This window comes from Citrus clementina, unplaced genomic scaffold (assembly GCF_000493195.1).
Source record: "Citrus clementina cultivar Clemenules unplaced genomic scaffold, Citrus_clementina_v1.0 scaffold_1, whole genome shotgun sequence".
Classification (NCBI taxonomy): domain Eukaryota; kingdom Viridiplantae; phylum Streptophyta; class Magnoliopsida; order Sapindales; family Rutaceae; genus Citrus; species Citrus x clementina.
The window spans coordinates 870,646-887,113 of NW_006263303.1; the positions used below are offsets into that span (position 1 = coordinate 870,646).

A 16,468-nucleotide genomic window follows, 5' to 3' on the forward strand; every position below is an offset into this window, starting at 1 on the left:
TAGCTTCTGTTGAATGTAAACCATGTTGCTATTTACTTGACCGTCCAAGATTACAAGAAATTACATGATATTCTGTTTTTCCATTTTCTAAATCCAAAATGGACATGTCTTAGCAATATGGAGGGCAAAATCGAAACCTTTGAATCAAAACATAAATACACCCAGTGAATCTCCTTGGAACAGATAACTAGCAAATTTGCTCCGAAAAAACTAAATCATTAGCTGAATTTGGTCACAGAAATCAACTGCACAATCTGGAATAGAGATCCCATGTAGACCAAAATTTGGAGTGCAAACTTCCAGCCACACAATCCGATGGTACATTTTGTCATTTAACTGGAACGGCAATGGCTATTCATCTGAATAAATTAACCTACGTACATTTGGGTTTGCGAATGATGATTCATGAGTTAATCTGCTGTCACCATTTGTTTTCGCTCAGAGGCACATGGAGTACTTTCGGATATTTGCCAATCCATTGGCAGCATCAACGCCAGTGGTTGAGTTTAAGTTTCCGGAAGATACTCAGATTCAACTTCATCAAGTGTCTAGAAAAACAAGTAAAAATAGATCAAATTTCACTGGAAACACAAAAAAAGGACATAAATTAATAAATTGATGTCTGAAATAAGGAGGTCCTCTATATGGTCTTGAGTTTGCACAATGGACCAAGTGATTTGATTGTCAAAACTTTCCATAATTCCATCTGAAGCAGGTTATATAGCCAATAGAATCCACTTCAGATAGGTTTTATTTAATGATGCAGAATGTGGAGGAAACCAAATGTCACTGGCCAGTAACCATCATAAGATCTTTCCTCTTAAAAGATTAATGGCTTGAAGTAATAATAACATACCTCTCTGCCATCTAAATCTTTTTAACTAACCTGGACAGCTAGTTGCAAAACAAGGGAAACTTCTTTAACTTGTCTTCTGTTAGCGGCAACTTCGTCATGCTCCTGTAACAGTTCCTCAACATGGTTCTCCCTGCATATGTAGCAGGAACAAGCTCAAATTCGGATTGAAATGTTCACATATCCATCCACAATGTTCATGCAAGTTAAAAAGACATCTTCTTGAAAAGGGAATGGGGAGTTGGAAAACAATCACAATGAATCAAATATTAAATAAAATAACTAAAACACCCATTAGAGAAAACCCCAACATACCTAACTAATTCAACAACCTCGACCCAACAATCAAAAGATAATTCATGTACATACCTGTAGAGCTTCTGTATAAAGGTGTTATGAAGATTCCTTTTTGCATGATTGACCTAGCACATTAAAAGAGGGAATATGAATCTCTGTATTAATGCTAATGAGGAATTCATCCCAACATAAAGCATGGATTTGAAAAAGTGGATTTTGAAAATGAAAATCATGTTGAAATTTACCAAGAAGTGCATTATGGATTTTGGAACCAAGTCTTGGACGTTCTTTCTCACAACGTCATAGTAAGACTGCAAGAGTAATTTGGTTACAAGTATTTCTACAGCTTCCTGCTCTGTCATTTCAAGTGGCCCCAGTATGGATGGGGGCTGTGATTACCAGAAGACAAAAGGGGGAGTCAGAGAGAGTAATTTAAGACCAAAAATGAATTTAAAAGGAAAGAACAGCAAAAAATCACGAGTAGGTGCAAGCTGGCTTTAGTGCTGGACACTCTTGAGTTGAAACAAGAGGTCTGACGTTTGAACCCTGCCCACATGGGTAGGGAGGAAATTCAATTACTGTTATGCTGTGCCATTATTATTATTATTTTTAAAAATCACAAGATATATAAGAAGATGTCTCCATGGCCACTTTTATACCTCTGTCAGTTGGATAGTTGATGGTAATTGCTCGACATTGTGAAGAGTTTCATGTGGCGATCTGCTGGCAGGACTCTCTCCAGCTTGTACCTTGCCCCCAAATATTATTGGAAAACCCCAAGTTCTTGAAGATGAATTACCACCTACATTACAATTTCCAAGCTATTGCCCATGTTAGCAACTATGCCAAAATGTTGAACAGCCATTGTACAAGTACACATCATAAACATGCTTATAAGTTCCAGCAATTATTATAACCCTTACACTGCAAACTACCCTCTTCACACAAACGACATGTTTTAAGTTTTAGTAAATCTGGATTTCCTCAAGCAATTATGATGCTACTTAGTGGAAATAACATAAAAGACATCAAAATCTACTTCAATATATTTTTGAAAAATGTTGCTCTGAGGAAATATTAAATTTTATTCAGACATCATATGTGGTTGCAACTAAGAACAATGCAAAAGCATTGCCCAACACATCCATCACACTTCCACAAAATAAACCAATTGTCACTTTTATCCTATGTTGCCTACACGCAACAACCGCCACAATGTGAAGAATGAAACTGAAGGAAAAGGGAAAAAGAATAAAAGAAACACACGGTAAATTTAAAAGGAAAATGAAGCATAGACTTGTTATGAGGGCTAACATAAAGAATCCCCAATCTTCCAAATCCTAAAATGGCCTTTAATTGGTTCCTAAAAATATAATGATCACTCCTCAGGATAAAAATCAAGAAATTTAGACATAAATTATCAAAGATAGTAGTCTACCAACTGACGCAGCTCTCTGATTATTTGACTGAGAATGCCTTCCCTGCCAAGGCCAAGCATAGAGTAATTGACAGGATGAACTTGAAAGCAATAAACTATAAGATGTATATTTAAACACTTAATTTGAGAATTCCCAAAAAGTTCAAAGAAAAAGATAAAAATACCTGGCTAGTTAATCCAAATCTCTGGCCTATTTCAGATAAGGTTCCTTTTTCACCATCCGTCCCATCCTAATCATATAAGGAAAAGAGAATGACACTTTGTAGTACAAATGGCATAATTTTGAGGTAAAACTGTTGATTTCACAATAAATAAAAAATTATAAACAGAAATAACAAAGTCAAATATGATTTTATTTTGTGAAATTTTATCATATTTAGACCCGATTTGAAAATAAGAAAAGTTAAACTTGAACTCTGGATCCAATTAGCTTGAGTCAAACACACCCATTGTAGATCCATGTAGTTCACTTTTAAGTTAAATATCTGACAAGTCATGACTGCAGTTTAATTCAAATTCATTTAATGCCAGATTCTCTGAGCCTGACTCATTAATAGGCCTACTTTCAGTGTTCAAATGAGAAAACTGATTTTCTACATGCCTAAATTTTCAAAATTATCTTCCCATCAAAGTTGTGACTGTTACCTGTGATGACTTCAACTGCTGCATAGCAACTTCAACAGCTTTTTTTCCTCCAACAAAATTTGGATGTGAGGAATTTATATAATCCATCTGGAATTTTGAAAGAGGTCCATTATTCAATCACTAGAAAGCCAAATAAAGTAACATCCATATAGTCATGGCGGCTTAATCGTTATAAGCTACACTAGTAAAAGAGACTGAAAAGTATTATATGGCATACACAGCAAACTATTAGATATAGATGGACTGAATAAGGCACAATTTCATTTAAAAGCCCAAAAAAGGGGGGGAATGAATGATAATAACAATAAGGAATTCAATTTCAACAGGATTAACTGATCAAAGCTACTTTTCATGATGTTTCATGCCTATTGCAATTCTCATTTTTTCCTAACTAAGAAGTTAGTTTTAACAAAATAAATTATATTGATAAGAAATCAGAGACTTCAAGTTACCTCAATCTCAATAAGACTGTCAATCATTCTCTCAGCAGGCCTTACACTATCACGAATAAACTTTCCCATGACATCGTCTAGATGCCTTCTCAAAACGGGAAACCTTTGCAACTCAGTTACCGCACAAGCATGACTCATCTGCATGAACAAATTTGTCTTTTGGCTCAGAATAACAAAGTGTCGAAGTTTAAAAGCAGCTTAGGCACATCCAACAATTTCTTCACCTTAATCAGCTCATCATAAACAAATCTTAGACATTGAAGGCAAGGGTCTAACAGTCGAGCAATTTGTCTCCGAACGAGAACTTCAAATGGGACCTGAAACACCAATACCATGAATTGTTCTTGAATAACAGCTGTCCAGTATCATGACATTAGGGTTTACTAATAAAAAATTAAAAAAAAAAACCATAAACTATGATGATGATCCTCACCTCAGGCACAAACAATGCATTTCTTGGACCTGTGGCATTTTGAATGGCCGTACGAATATCTTCATCAGTTAGATCTTGACATGGGTCCACTTCCTACCAAATTTCTTAAGGAGTTAGTAGCCATGGCCCATGGGACAGTTAACATCTTGTTGAAATTTTAATCACTTTCAGCAGATAGAAAGGTATGTGAACTCAGACAAATAGGAATGAGCAGAAGAAAACAGTAGGGGCTATAAACAGAAATTTTAAAAAAAAATATGTGCATAAAATAATGTGCGCGTAAAGATTGATTCTGCACCTCCAATGTCTTTACAAATATTGACTGAAAAATATAGCGGATCCTTGCTCCACCAGACAATTCTTTTGTTGATATCTCCCGACTTCTTCCATCCACCATGGCTGAAAAAGCTATTAATCAAAGAAAAAAGAGGAATGAGCAATAGCAAACTCACTAACACAGCATAAACTTCACAAATGAACAGAAAATTTTAAATTTACAAAGTCGATTAAAGTAAAAAAGAACACAGTCACACAATGTAAGCACACAGACTCTGACAAGCTTAAAGTTGGGGTGGGAGACCAATGAAACACAAAATTTCATAAAAATCCTCGTATGGCTCACCCACAACAAAAGAAAGGCATAGACAGTGACAAATGTCAGTTATTTGAAGGAATGAAAATTCATCAAAAGAAATGAAAACTCACCTTCACAGTATTTAGTCAGAATGTTCAACAGCATTGTTTCTTTTTCAGCCTAGACAATGAGATGTGATAAAACAAAAGGATTAGACAGATTGATGTCCACAGAGTTCAAAATCAAGAAAATTTTCGGTCTGTCTTAACACACTACAGTATTAGTAAAAGTAAATCATTGTGCTTGTATCTGAAAAAGCAGCAACAATGTCCCAAATCTTTTGGGGGGAAAAAAGCAGCGGCAACATCTATCATCTCTGAAGACATTCATCTGCTAGCCACTTGTTTTGGGATTAATCTAGGGAGTGGACAAAGAACATCAACTAACAAGCTAGCAGTCTATCAATATCCATTTTAGTTGTTCATCTGCTGCGCTAATATACACATTACAAGAGCAGAAGAACTCAATGTCCATAATTATTATCCAATGGCTTCAAATTGCTAATAACTATTACTTAAATGCAAAAGATGACAGCCAAACTACATGCCAAATATGAGTCCACTTGATGCTACCTAAATATAATAAACAATGAACTTACTTTTGATTCCATAACATCTCCATATTTCTGTAGCTCTTTTGCAACAGCATTCAAACGAGAATGGAGCTCAGACTTCAATCCTGGAAGGACCATTCTGATATGCTGCTCCAGGATCTAAAACAGCAAATAAACAAAGGAAAAGATAGGAAACAAGGGAAAGAGTGAAAAGTAGCAAAAGTTACAAATAGAACAAGTACCAGTGTTCTAAAAACGATCGTTCCTAAATGACTTCTTTTAATTGCTTACAACAATACACAAAGTGAAATGGACTACAAGCATGATCAGAGAGGAAATCAACCTGATTCAGCTTCTTTGCTAATTGGGGAATACCGCAACGATCAGATAGACCATTGTACACCTGCAATATTTATGGCATTCGAAAAATGAAAAGTTGCAAGGGTCAACTCAAAAATATAACACTACTGAAGTTAAAATTACATCTGAGAAGAGAAAATACAGGATGATCATGGAAGAAATTCTTCTCGTACGCAAGTGCATCCTGCATACTCCGGTTTTTATTAATGTCCTGTAACAAACAAATAAAATCAGGCCAACACTAACTAATTCAACCCAAACCAACCCAAAAGAATGAAAAACATTTGCTCAACCTATATAGTAGATGAAACTTATTAAACTTGCATATGAGTAACAACTTGTACCTCCTGACTGCGATTCACAACTCCAACATAACCAAGGCGAAGTGGAACAACTTTACCAAGTAGAAAGTTACAGGCATTAGTGCCCCTGTCCATTATATCAAGCTACAGAGAACAGAAGCACCACATTTCATCATCACGTTTGCAAATAGTAAAGATGGTAACAGAAGTAGAGGAAAAACGATCTGATCACCCTAAGATGGATTAAACGAACCTTGGTGATCACGCCAATTGTCCGAGAACCTGTTACAAGGAGCGTATAAGTTTACCAAACAGTAGCTACCAAATAGAAGCACTCAACATACAGCAATGCATACAGTGAAAAGACCAACAGCAAGTCTTGAACTGACCTGTTGGATCAGCTTCTCTAGCCATCTGAAGTGCATCAGAAGTAGCCAAATCAGAATTCGCCGGACTGACTGCCAATATGATACAGTTTTCTTGCCTTATATAGGCCATAATCATTTTTCTAATTCTCGCTTCAATATCAGTTGGCTGGTCTCCAACTGGAACCTTGGTGATGCCAGGTAAATCAACAAGGGTCATATTAAGAACATTTGGTGACGATATCTTTAAGCCAATCTGCTTCTCCGAAACACCCCTGTTGCTTCCTGCTTCTTTGTTAGTCTCAGCCTGCATTTCCCCAAAACAACATCAGCAATAATAAAAAAAGCTCAGCTAAAACAACTAACTTTCTGTTTAGTTTAGTTTCTTGGCACCTTAACTGCCCGAATTAAGCTACAATTAGTAAATACTCATAGCTTAGCTTTCACAGCACAGATTATTTCACCCAAGCTGTTTACTGAAAAATAATTTCTAAAAAATGATAACAAATAATTTAAAAACAAGCCCTAAAAATTATGACCAATAACTTCTGCTTAACAAACCACTCATATATACAGAACACCCATAAACTCTCTCTTTGACAAATAGAGCTTTCATTCCACAGCGTCACAATTCCAAACAGAGTCCAAGGGTATGCATAACTATGGTACTTCTCTAATCACCAGTCTCAAACATACTCTAATTACAAAACTACCACTCATTAATTAAATTAAGTATGCGTGCGTGCTTGCGTGTGTGTGTGTATAAACATTACACTATTGCTTCACTATCAAGCTACAATCTTTGTTAAACCAATAAAAAACAAGACTTAGAATGTAGAAGATCATTACACGAGCGATTCCACATATTTGGATTCCTATATGTCCACTCACATGGTACTTCACTATATGATATTGTGGTATTGTTAAACAAATAAAAAGCATTCCAAATACAATCACCATAATCTCTTGGCGAACTTTGCTGAAATCAAAGAACCGCTTTCCAGGCAAGTGGCGAAACTCCGCCCATTCTCTACCATCATCGCCGGGATTCCTTGGCCGGTTCACGAGCATCAAAGCCAGTGGCCTTCGCGTGCAAATATCACAGCCACGTGGCAGAAAGTCACGGCCTACGAGGGCCTCCAGCACGCTCGACTTGCCACTGCTTTGACTTCCAACCACCGCCACCTGCGGCAGCGATATCTTCGACAACTCGCCATCAACCGGCGAGAAAATGTCTTGCAATCTGTTGATGATCGGAATCACTGACGAACCGATCGTCGTCGACGCGGCAACATTCTTATTCGAAAAGCTAGCTTCTTCCCCCATTGCGACTTTAGTCGTAGACAGTGAAGTGGTTCTGCTGACGGGGTTTTACAGGAGACTTAAGGAAGTAATTACTTCTCCAAGAAGTTCTTGGAGAAAAGTATAAGAGAAAAGAAGAGCGAACATAAAGGAAAAGCGCCAACGCTCAAAGAGTACACGCGGCTAGCTGTGGGACCCAAAAAATACCATAGTACGGCCGCTCAATGACCAAGAAGTTTCCTTTACCATGGTCACTAATTACCTTCTTACCTCCTTGAGTAGTCGACTCGGTTAGAGCTACGCGTTCGTCGTGCAATGATCGCAGTAAATAATAAATTTATGGGTTCTTGGGACCGTTTTAACGTAATGTTTAAAATTATAATGTTTTTTTTTATTATTATTTATCACTTTATGTGTGTGATAATGATTTATACTTTATTTTAGAAAGTAGTCATTACTTAAATTTATACTTTGTGTGATCACTACCGGTGCTCTATTGTAATTACTGCTCATTATTATTATTAGTCTTTTAGAATAAACTATTAAATTTAAAATAAACTATTAAAATCTTTTGGAATGATGATAAGAGAGGCTTTAAGCTCGTTCAACACTTCCAACTGCACCTATCATGCGCATATTCGCAATTGTCCTGTTGTAATTCAATCCGTCTGTAACTATAATTTATGTTACAAACGATGACATCATGACAATATGAAGAAAACATCTAGTCTCAAAACTTAAGCCATCTCTTCTCTTTCTCTCTACTGGAAACTTCATGTGACGCTGATGCTTGAGCTGCCTCAGCCTCTGCCAAAGCCTTTCGGGTCTCATTTAGCTTCCTCATAGCAGCCTCAAAAACAGCTTTCTCATTTTTGTTCCTATTAACCATCTCTTCCAGCTTCACGACCCGGACACGCAAATCCTTAATTTCATCATCATAAGCAACCAGATCCCTCCTACTTATCTTCTTCTCCTTCACTGAACCTTTGTGCTGCTGCATTTTTGGTGAACTACCGTTAATAGTTTCATGGTGTACCCGAAGCTGATTATTGATGAGCGAAAAAACATCTGGTCTTGATTCCTCTTCATCTCTTGCCGCCCGAACTGCTTCTGCAAACTTCTTTTCCCGCTTTCTCCTGCCACCTCTGCTTCGTTTCTTTCGTTGCTTTTCATCTTTGCCCTCTTTACTTTGATGCAACTCCACAGCATGATCAAGAGATTGTTTTGGTGGAAGGACTTTCACGGCTACAGGGTCCAAAATTCCCTGCCCGGATGCACCCAAACCCATCCCTTCGCGATAACCCATATTGGCCATCATCTTGGAAGCTATGCCTCGGGTGTGATTCTCCCACTTAGCAAAAACAACAGTGTCATTCCGCACGCCCCTTTTTAAGTTATTGCTCTCATCAAATCCTACACCATGCGGGCTATCTTCTTCATAGTCACTTGAATCAGATTGTTCTGAGCTAAAATCACTATCTTCTTCATCACTCATTTGCGCATACTCAGACAATGTCATAGCTTCTATCCCAAGCTTTGCAGAACTTCCGTCATCTCTAAAGACAACCTCCCCCATTCTATGTTCATCATCCCATGATCCAAGTTCTGCTTTTCTCCAAATGCCCACTTTATCATCTGAGAGTGCCCAAATAGTGGATCCCACCAGTGACTGCTCCCAACTTGTTGGAACATATTTCTTCAGGAAAGACAGTGGGACATCGATTCCTGAGCATAAAAACTCACATCAACTCTCAAATACTGGTAGAAACGTGAGCAAATGATAAATATGAGGAACAAGATTGCTGTTCGCATAGAAAGAATGGGAAAAATTTATAGAAAAATAGATTAGAAAACATACAACATTTTGTTCATGCCAAAGCAAGCATAAGAAAGATTTGGGATTAGAAACTTTTCAGGATACATAACATGGTCAACATTTAAGAAAATGGGTGAAAAAAGCATGTGCCAGTGCTGGTATAACATGGTAAATGCATGAGAACAGATGTCGATAGTTTATTTCTGAACATAAACAAAAAGGAAGTTCCGCACAAAGAAATACCTATAAGAAATTTTCTCTCACTCAAAACAAAAGACTATGCGAATTTCTCACTTCTCCATATTCATTATACCAAATAGAATTTCTCCAATTTCAAGATTAAAGTAAAATAACCTCCACTAATGTTATTCCCCACAAGTTGCTTTACAATGAAACTTTAAAACAATCAAGAATTCAGAACATATTCCAGGATCTATGGTCCACAAAAGACAACAGTTGCAGCATACCATGTGATAAGCGGCAGTTAGTACCAAATCGACATCGTTGCTGCAGAAAGAACTTGCACATCTGCACTAGGTGACCTTGCATCAGTACAATATTTGACAAAAACTTCTTCCCCAAAATACTATACTATAATGCTAAACTAGCTTTCCACAAACTTCTCCTCACATTTCTAGAACAAATAAAAGCAATAGACTGACCAACAAGTTATATGAAAGTCTACACCAAAAGGGAGAAAAAAAAAATGCACATTAATCCAGCTAAAACAAACTAGTAATTTAATGTTTTCACTTTTAAATCTAGATGCAATTAATCCATTCTTGTCATCATTACAAGGAACAGAACATACATCTGACAAGCAAATATTGCTTTCTCCAAATCTTTTAGGAGAGTGCTGACATTGACAATAGCAAGAGCAATCTACAAAAGTAAATTAACTGAATCAATTTGGAAGAGAATCAGAAAATTGTACCCACCAACATATTTTCAGATGTAGGCCTGAGGAAAGAAACCTTTGCAGAGTCGGTTTCCTCCAATCCAATAATCCGACCATCATACCAACGTCCATCATTATAGCGGAATCTACATTTTGACCCAACAGAGTACCTTTGGTCCTCCAACGGCTCAGGTTCAACATCAGCCAGATCAAGTGGCTCTGCTTGGACATCCTCAGTCCTAGAACTACAACCATGTAGCACTAAATCAGCTTCTCGCAACAACCGAGCACGTTTTAGATGAAAAAGGCCTTCCTCAGCATCTTTGATTGCCTGAACAAGCTCCTTAAGTACCTATTACAAAGAAATTTATTCAATAACACAATGGCAATTATGTAAACCGAAAGTAGTTCGAGCTAAATTTAACGATATCATCAAAACAGAAGCTTTGATATGAGACTGACGAAATTTTTGATTTTTTTTCTTCTAATTTTTGACCTAGCGTTAAAAATCAGATCATATTTGAAGAAAAAAACAAAAACAAAAACAAAAATAACAAGATAACATATTACCTCCTGGAGTTCGGGATTGAAGGGGTCAGAAGCTACGGCGTCGTTTAAGGCGGTGAGCGAGTCCCTCTGTTCATTCAACTGCTGTTCAAGCTGGTTCTCTAGAACTCTCTCTTCTTCATCCGCCATTGCCGCGACTTATTCGAAATACGGACGCACTCTTGCTCAAGCTAGAGAAAGTAAATATAGATTTGTTTTAGGCCCAGGCCCATTTGTTTTTTTACGCGCGAGAAAGGCGCGTGGATAAGGCTAAACTATCTTCGTCTCAAAAAAATCAAAAAGCGAATAAACAGGCGGCAAATTTCTATTCTAGAGTGACAGGATTCAGAGCGAACCCTAAGCAGAGAGGAATGGGGGATCATAATTTTCAGCATAATCATCAAGCGATTGACGGTTTGGTGAATCTATTGACGAAATCGAATCACGAGCTTACGATGGTTCAGTACAAGCTTGAGAAAGAGTTTCAGCAAATTTATCCGGACAATGTAAGCAAGCCAAATCTCGCTATGCAGCAAATTCTTCTTCATATCTCCGTTTTTATTTTTATTTTTATTTTTATTTCCTTATAGGCAAATCCAATGAAGCTGGTGTCTAGAATAAAGAAGGTACAAGAGGATTTGCCTATCTTGAAAGAGCAGTGCCGCGAGCTTTTAGCTGCCAAACAGGTATATAATTATAAAACCATCCGTTGCTAATTCATTTGTAAAGTGGCGTTTTTTTAAGTAATGCGGTGTGAAATTGCTGGATGGAATTATAAGGAATTCTGAAAATGCAATTTTTATATCAAGTATTGGCTGTTAAGATTATGACGTGGCGTGACTAACTTGCAAATTGAAGTTGATCTTTGCTTTTTGGATTGATTATCAGGATTTGATTGATAAGGCTAGTGCTATTCTTGTTCGGAACAGAAATTTAGTGCAGCGGATGCAAGTGTCATTGGACATTCCTGTTGCTAATGAGTCTGAAGATGCTTCATTTGCTAACTTCAAGCAGGTATTATGTTAATATTCCTATTGCTAGTGAGTCTGAAGATGCTCATTTGCTAACTTCAAGCAGTTATTATGTTAATATTGTGAATTTCTCTTGGGGAACTCCTGGTTGTTGCTTATGTATTATCTGGATCTATTGCTTTCTACTTTTACTTTATGTCTTATTATTTGAGACTATAAGTTAAACATAAGAGGAACTGTACTGTTTAAGAGTTGTGAATGTATCACTGGGACAAACACCCATGGATAAAGTCAGCATTTCATGATTACTGTAGCAAACTTAATATGTATGATTACTTGAGAAGATAATGGGGTGATTTGGATTGCTCTATTCTTTCTTAATTGAAGAGACGACTACATATCCTCAGTTATTTTGGCACACTTTAACGTCTTTGCTTCATATGGAGTCCAAGAAGATAAAATGTTGTCTATTTGTTTCATATGTATGAAAACCAAACAATGCATCATCGTGTTTAAATTTTCAAAACGAACATTTTCCAGGTGGTGTTTATGGTGCTAATTTACAAGGTTGCCTATTTTCCAAGTGGTGTCTAAAGTGTTTGCACCATTTGCCAGCAAGCAACCAAGATTAAGCTATCCAGGGCCTTTGCTTGCAAGAAAATAGCCATGCAGAGATTTCTTTTTTTTCTTCCCCTTTTTCTTTCTGGGTAGCTCTTGTTTGGCTAACAGCTAGCAAAGCCTACAGATATTTATCGTTTACTTTTGTGCTCACTTCTTAACTCTTACATTTTCTTGCATGCATATAGGGTTTAGAAGACAACTTTGTCACTCTTTTCATTTTTAATGCAGGTAATTGATGAGTGGACAGTTCAAGTCAGATCCAGAACCAGTAAGGATTTGACTGATTTTTGTGTTTTCTAGTTTTCCTTGGTGGGACATCGGATAATAACAGAGCATTCTTCATGATGCAAGATAGTTTTATAATCTGTCCAATAATTTTTACAATGTTGTTTTGGAAATGCAGGAGACGAGGACCATGACTCAAATTCTGAGGATATCAACAAACTTCTTTTCTCAGCTATTGTTCAAGGCAACTGAGAAGCTTCCAAGAGCAAATATCTTCCGGTGCCAAATTATGCCATTCCATTCTAATTAGAATATTGATTATTTCATTGTAATGCAAATACCCATGTTGGCTAAGGTTAGTTTCAATGAGTGTAAATGTAAACAAATTCTGTCTTTATTTTTCATCACTTGAAATTGATATGAGATGATTAAGCCTTCGTCTTTCTAATTTAACTTAAGAGCAAAGTCAGCAAACAATATAGTGGATGAGGGTCACAAAATCACTCTGGCCTTGATCTGTGGGTTTTCCCCCAGTTTACATGCATGAAGAGAACAGACAAAGCATTTTATTATGTAGGGAACAATTTCCAGAATCATGCCCAAAAGTCAGATTCAAGGACTTTACACACAATTAAAAAGAAAAAGTTACATACAAGCTGGACATTAGTAAGCATTAACCACCACAGCACTTATAAAAGAAGATCCTTAGCCATGTCAATAACCAGTGTACAAATTCATAGATCAATGAGGCAATGATCTGAATGTTGGTCTTTGCAAAGTCAGAGCAGATGCAAAAGAATAACGTTATAAGACCTTGAACTGTACAGTACTGGCTAATTCGTTTACTTTTGGCAACATTCTATGATTCTTCAATTGCAAAAACAAAATAATAAATAAAAAAGTATGCACCATGGAATCAAGGAGGCTATAATTATTGCCCGGTATAGGAAAACAAATGAGAATAAAAATTTGTAATATCTCTTTCAACCTCAATGGTTGTCATGGCCACAACTTCACACTGTCTCTACTTGGAAATAGGCGGCTCTCCTAACCACTTGGCACGAAAGCCTGTTCCCTTACAATCCGAGCAGCACACAGAACCCTAGAAATATCATCACAAGGAAGATTGATTTTACAAAGTTAAATTGTCGAAAAAGAGAAGATTGCATGAAGTCATCGGTTCAGGTAAACCATATTACCTTTCCTGCACATATTACACAAGTGGTGTTTCTGGAAGGAACTTGACAGAGCATGTTATCACCAAGTATAAAGAAGCCTGTACCCGCACACCATTTGCAGTCAATATGGCCATTTGAATTGCAAGAAGAACAAGACACCGGCCTAGGTTGCTATAATCATCACAAATATTGGTGATATTAATAAGAAAATTAAAAAAAAAAAACCAAGCATATTATTACATTGAAATAGATTCCATTATCATGGTGTGTTATCAACAAAACAGCAACCTATTAGCCAGCAAATTTCAAACCTCAATCAGATTTTCAGCATGTTTGTAACTGTTGCGCTCCTACTTAATTTTCAAAATGAAACAGCATCTTTCCTGAATTAATATATGACAGTAAACAGACATTACACTTAGGCAAATATCAGGAGTTTCCACACAATTAAGACATAAATAACTCAGGATATACCAAGGCTAACTTGGAAATCTATGCCTAATTCAGGCAGATCTACCTCATAGTTAAAAAACATTTACAAAGGAATATGAGTTTCCAAAGGGAACTCAAGCTCATTTGCCCATAACAAGGAAGAGCTTTTAGCACCCAAACAAAGCATGGCATGGGTGGTCATGCACTGCTCATACTCAACAACAAATTATTTCACAACGGCTACGGATTAAAAGTCACAACAATCTAATCCCAAAAACATACTATTGAATTAACTTTATCAACGTCAGTCATAATCTCAGAATTTCATCACTAATTTTCCACAATGGTTTCATAAATTGTATACTTACGCAATTAATAGTTGTATTATTTTTCTCCTTTTATTAACTTTTGCAAGGATATAATAAACTTGTATCAACAACAACAAAAACAAGAATTATATATTGAAAAATAAATATATATATATTCCCAGCAGAAATAAATGAAAATTCATAAATAGTACCTGAGAAATTAACCAGGCTTGCTCCATGCGCTTAACGAAATTAGACGAGCTCTCGTACGAGTCGACCACAGAGGCTCTTACGCCCACACCACAAACCGACCGCCTCGTGCTAGTAATACTTGTACCACGAGGTACGACACGCATCGGTGACTTTCTTGTTAGTAAAGCAAAATCCATCTTCTTATCTATTGATTTTGTAACAACATCAACTGCTCTACAACTACAACAGCTGCTACTACCACTACTCATCATCGTGTCTTCTCCTTTTCGTAATAAAAAAAAATATATATTTCTTTTTATTAAGTTTTCGTTGAATATTCTTTTTGAGAGGGGAGAATAATGGGAAGATGAAGATGAAGATGATAACTGTTGGCTCCGGCCAACTGTTTTTGTTTGTTTTGAGACTCAACCTGATTTTCTTTTTCCAAAGCTTTGGTCGGTGCATGGCTATTCTGATCTGGCCCACGATTGGCCTGGCAAACACGTTGGGTCTCCAACTCGAATGGGCCTCCTTCGGGATTATATTCACTTGTGGTACTTTTTACACCCCTTAAAATGTTTTCTAAACCCCGCTTTGGTAATCATTGTTCTGTAGCTAGTAAAATTACATAAAAGGACAATTTTTAATTTAACTAAATTAAAATATTCTAACACTCTATTACAAAATAATAAAAAAATTTCACATCCAGAAATCATCAAACCTCGCACCTTTAAATAATGTAAGTATTTTGTTATAAAATCAAAATAATTTTGGGACAATGAATAAATAAATAGCATAATATATGATAAGATTTTTATTATTAAAAAAAAGTATGTTTACAATTTAACTAACTCTATTACGATATTTGTCCTTTTTTTGTTAATTATTCATCTATATATATATATATATAAAGAGCATTCTCACTTTTGTTGAAGTGAATATGCAAATCAAAATATTAAAAAAAAATCAATATATTAGAGACGGTGTTTTTTTAATCTGTTAATGGCATCGTCACTTTATTAAAATGAGAATATACTCACTAGAAAATTATTATCATTATTATTGTTGTTGTTGTTGTTGTTGTTGTTATATGAAGTAAGGTTTTACAAGAGTCTTAAAAAGTGTTAGTTCCACTCAAGATTCAAGAGTTTTAACTTTTGTGCGACATAATTGTATACTCAATAATAGAATAACATAGTTAAATGGACTTCAGTTTTCAGTCACATAATTTAAGAACAACAGTATAACAAAATTACAATTAATTACCTCAATAATTTTCTTTATGTTACTTCATTTGGAAGCCTAGACTTTAGTTAAATGAAAAGACGAATAAGCACACAACCTGAACATATGTAGACTCTGATGATGCTTTATAGATTTAACTTGGAGAGTGACGACATGGTTGGTTTTTACATCGCCTCTGCTTTCATGGACAAGCAAGGTCAAATAGTAATGCAAATTAATACCAACAATATTATATTATTACAATGTCAGATTAGATATTTACACATATCATGATATAGCTAAGAATCTAGCTGATATATAGTTAGTTAGTACTTATTTTATATGGCAAGTAATAAAAAGGGTAAATTGTGAATTTTGACACAAATTAAGAATGAAATAAAGATTTAGTTAGTAGCCAATAAA

The 16,468-nt window shown here is 36.1% G+C and overlaps 4 protein-coding genes across 9 annotated transcripts; 1 reads left to right on the forward strand and 3 right to left on the reverse strand.

The window, feature by feature from the left end:
- Nucleotides 1-458: 458 nt before the first annotated feature.
- LOC18054235 (dynamin-related protein 3A) lies at nucleotides 459-7,783 on the reverse strand. Of its 6 annotated transcripts, XM_024178492.1 has the most exons (20): nucleotides 7,290-7,783; nucleotides 6,357-6,639; nucleotides 6,221-6,249; nucleotides 6,010-6,111; nucleotides 5,808-5,876; nucleotides 5,649-5,708; nucleotides 5,351-5,464; nucleotides 4,824-4,872; nucleotides 4,417-4,526; nucleotides 4,119-4,211; nucleotides 3,910-4,002; nucleotides 3,686-3,823; nucleotides 3,234-3,320; nucleotides 2,753-2,818; nucleotides 2,589-2,631; nucleotides 1,810-1,952; nucleotides 1,396-1,539; nucleotides 1,223-1,275; nucleotides 887-986; nucleotides 459-548 (listed from the first exon to the last, which is right to left on the reverse strand). In XM_024178492.1, the coding sequence occupies exons 1-20, from the start codon at nucleotides 7,656-7,658 to the stop codon at nucleotides 507-509; spliced, it is 2,187 nt and encodes a 728-aa protein (XP_024034260.1). In that variant the 5' UTR covers nucleotides 7,659-7,783; the 3' UTR covers nucleotides 459-506. The 6 variants fall into 6 exon arrangements, with proteins under 6 accessions (XP_024034260.1, XP_024034261.1, XP_024034262.1 ...); XM_024178493.1 differs by lacking the exon at nucleotides 2,589-2,631 and having other exon boundaries at nucleotides 1,810-1,971; XM_024178494.1 differs by lacking the exon at nucleotides 459-548 and having other exon boundaries at nucleotides 878-986.
- A 428-nt stretch (nucleotides 7,784-8,211) lies between these two features.
- Nucleotides 8,212-11,107, reverse strand: LOC18054236 (zinc finger CCCH domain-containing protein 22). Its single transcript, XM_006450181.2, has 4 exons — nucleotides 10,919-11,107; nucleotides 10,389-10,700; nucleotides 9,918-9,978; nucleotides 8,212-9,359 (listed from the first exon to the last, which is right to left on the reverse strand). Exons 1-4 carry the CDS (start codon nucleotides 11,042-11,044, stop codon nucleotides 8,365-8,367), a joined length of 1,494 nt encoding a protein of 497 aa, XP_006450244.1. The 5' UTR covers nucleotides 11,045-11,107; the 3' UTR covers nucleotides 8,212-8,364.
- Nucleotides 11,108-11,190: 83 nt separating this feature from the next.
- On the forward strand, nucleotides 11,191-13,146 carry LOC18054237 (spindle and kinetochore-associated protein 2). Its single transcript, XM_006450183.2, has 5 exons — nucleotides 11,191-11,400; nucleotides 11,485-11,580; nucleotides 11,783-11,908; nucleotides 12,715-12,754; nucleotides 12,890-13,146. The coding sequence occupies exons 1-5, from the start codon at nucleotides 11,266-11,268 to the stop codon at nucleotides 12,961-12,963; spliced, it is 471 nt and encodes a 156-aa protein (XP_006450246.1). The 5' UTR covers nucleotides 11,191-11,265; the 3' UTR covers nucleotides 12,964-13,146.
- Nucleotides 13,147-13,259: 113 nt separating this feature from the next.
- On the reverse strand, nucleotides 13,260-15,230 carry LOC18054238. The gene is made up of 3 exons (XM_006450185.2): nucleotides 14,842-15,230; nucleotides 13,911-14,060; nucleotides 13,260-13,813 (listed from the first exon to the last, which is right to left on the reverse strand). The coding sequence occupies exons 1-3, from the start codon at nucleotides 15,091-15,093 to the stop codon at nucleotides 13,736-13,738; spliced, it is 480 nt and encodes a 159-aa protein (XP_006450248.1). The 5' UTR covers nucleotides 15,094-15,230; the 3' UTR covers nucleotides 13,260-13,735.
- Nucleotides 15,231-16,468: the final 1,238 nt, after the last annotated feature.

Bases quoted from the DNA above. Each gene is read 5' to 3' on its own strand.
- LOC18054237 (XM_006450183.2), top strand. From the start codon at position 11,266: ATGGGGGATCATAATTTTCAGCATAATCATCAAGCGATTGACGGTTTG. The intron at 11,401-11,484 runs GTAAGCAAGCCA...ATTTCCTTATAG, and splicing joins AGCAAATTTATCCGGACAAT to GCAAATCCAATGAAGCTGGT. The intron at 11,909-12,714 runs GTATTATGTTAA...TTTTTAATGCAG, and splicing joins CATTTGCTAACTTCAAGCAG to GTAATTGATGAGTGGACAGT.
- LOC18054236 (XM_006450181.2), bottom strand. From the start codon at position 11,044: ATGGCGGATGAAGAAGAGAGAGTTCTAGAGAACCAGCTTGAACAGCAG. The intron at 10,701-10,918 runs GTAATATGTTAT...TCTTTGTAATAG, and splicing joins TCAATCCCGAACTCCAGGAG to GTACTTAAGGAGCTTGTTCA. The intron at 9,979-10,388 runs GTGGGTACAATT...CACCTAGTGCAG, and splicing joins CTACATCTGAAAATATGTTG to ATGTGCAAGTTCTTTCTGCA.
- LOC18054238 (XM_006450185.2), bottom strand. From the start codon at position 15,093: ATGATGAGTAGTGGTAGTAGCAGCTGTTGTAGTTGTAGAGCAGTTGAT. The intron at 14,061-14,841 runs GTACTATTTATG...TGATGATTATAG, and splicing joins AAGCCTGGTTAATTTCTCAG to CAACCTAGGCCGGTGTCTTG. The intron at 13,814-13,910 runs GTAATATGGTTT...TGATATTTCTAG, and splicing joins GTGTAATATGTGCAGGAAAG to GGTTCTGTGTGCTGCTCGGA.
- LOC18054235 (XM_024178492.1), bottom strand. From the start codon at position 7,658: ATGGGGGAAGAAGCTAGCTTTTCGAATAAGAATGTTGCCGCGTCGACG. The intron at 4,003-4,118 runs GTGAGGATCATC...TTGGTGTTTCAG, and splicing joins ATGCATTGTTTGTGCCTGAG to GTCCCATTTGAAGTTCTCGT. The intron at 2,632-2,752 runs GTATTTTTATCT...TGGCCTTGGCAG, and splicing joins GATTTGGATTAACTAGCCAG to GGAAGGCATTCTCAGTCAAA.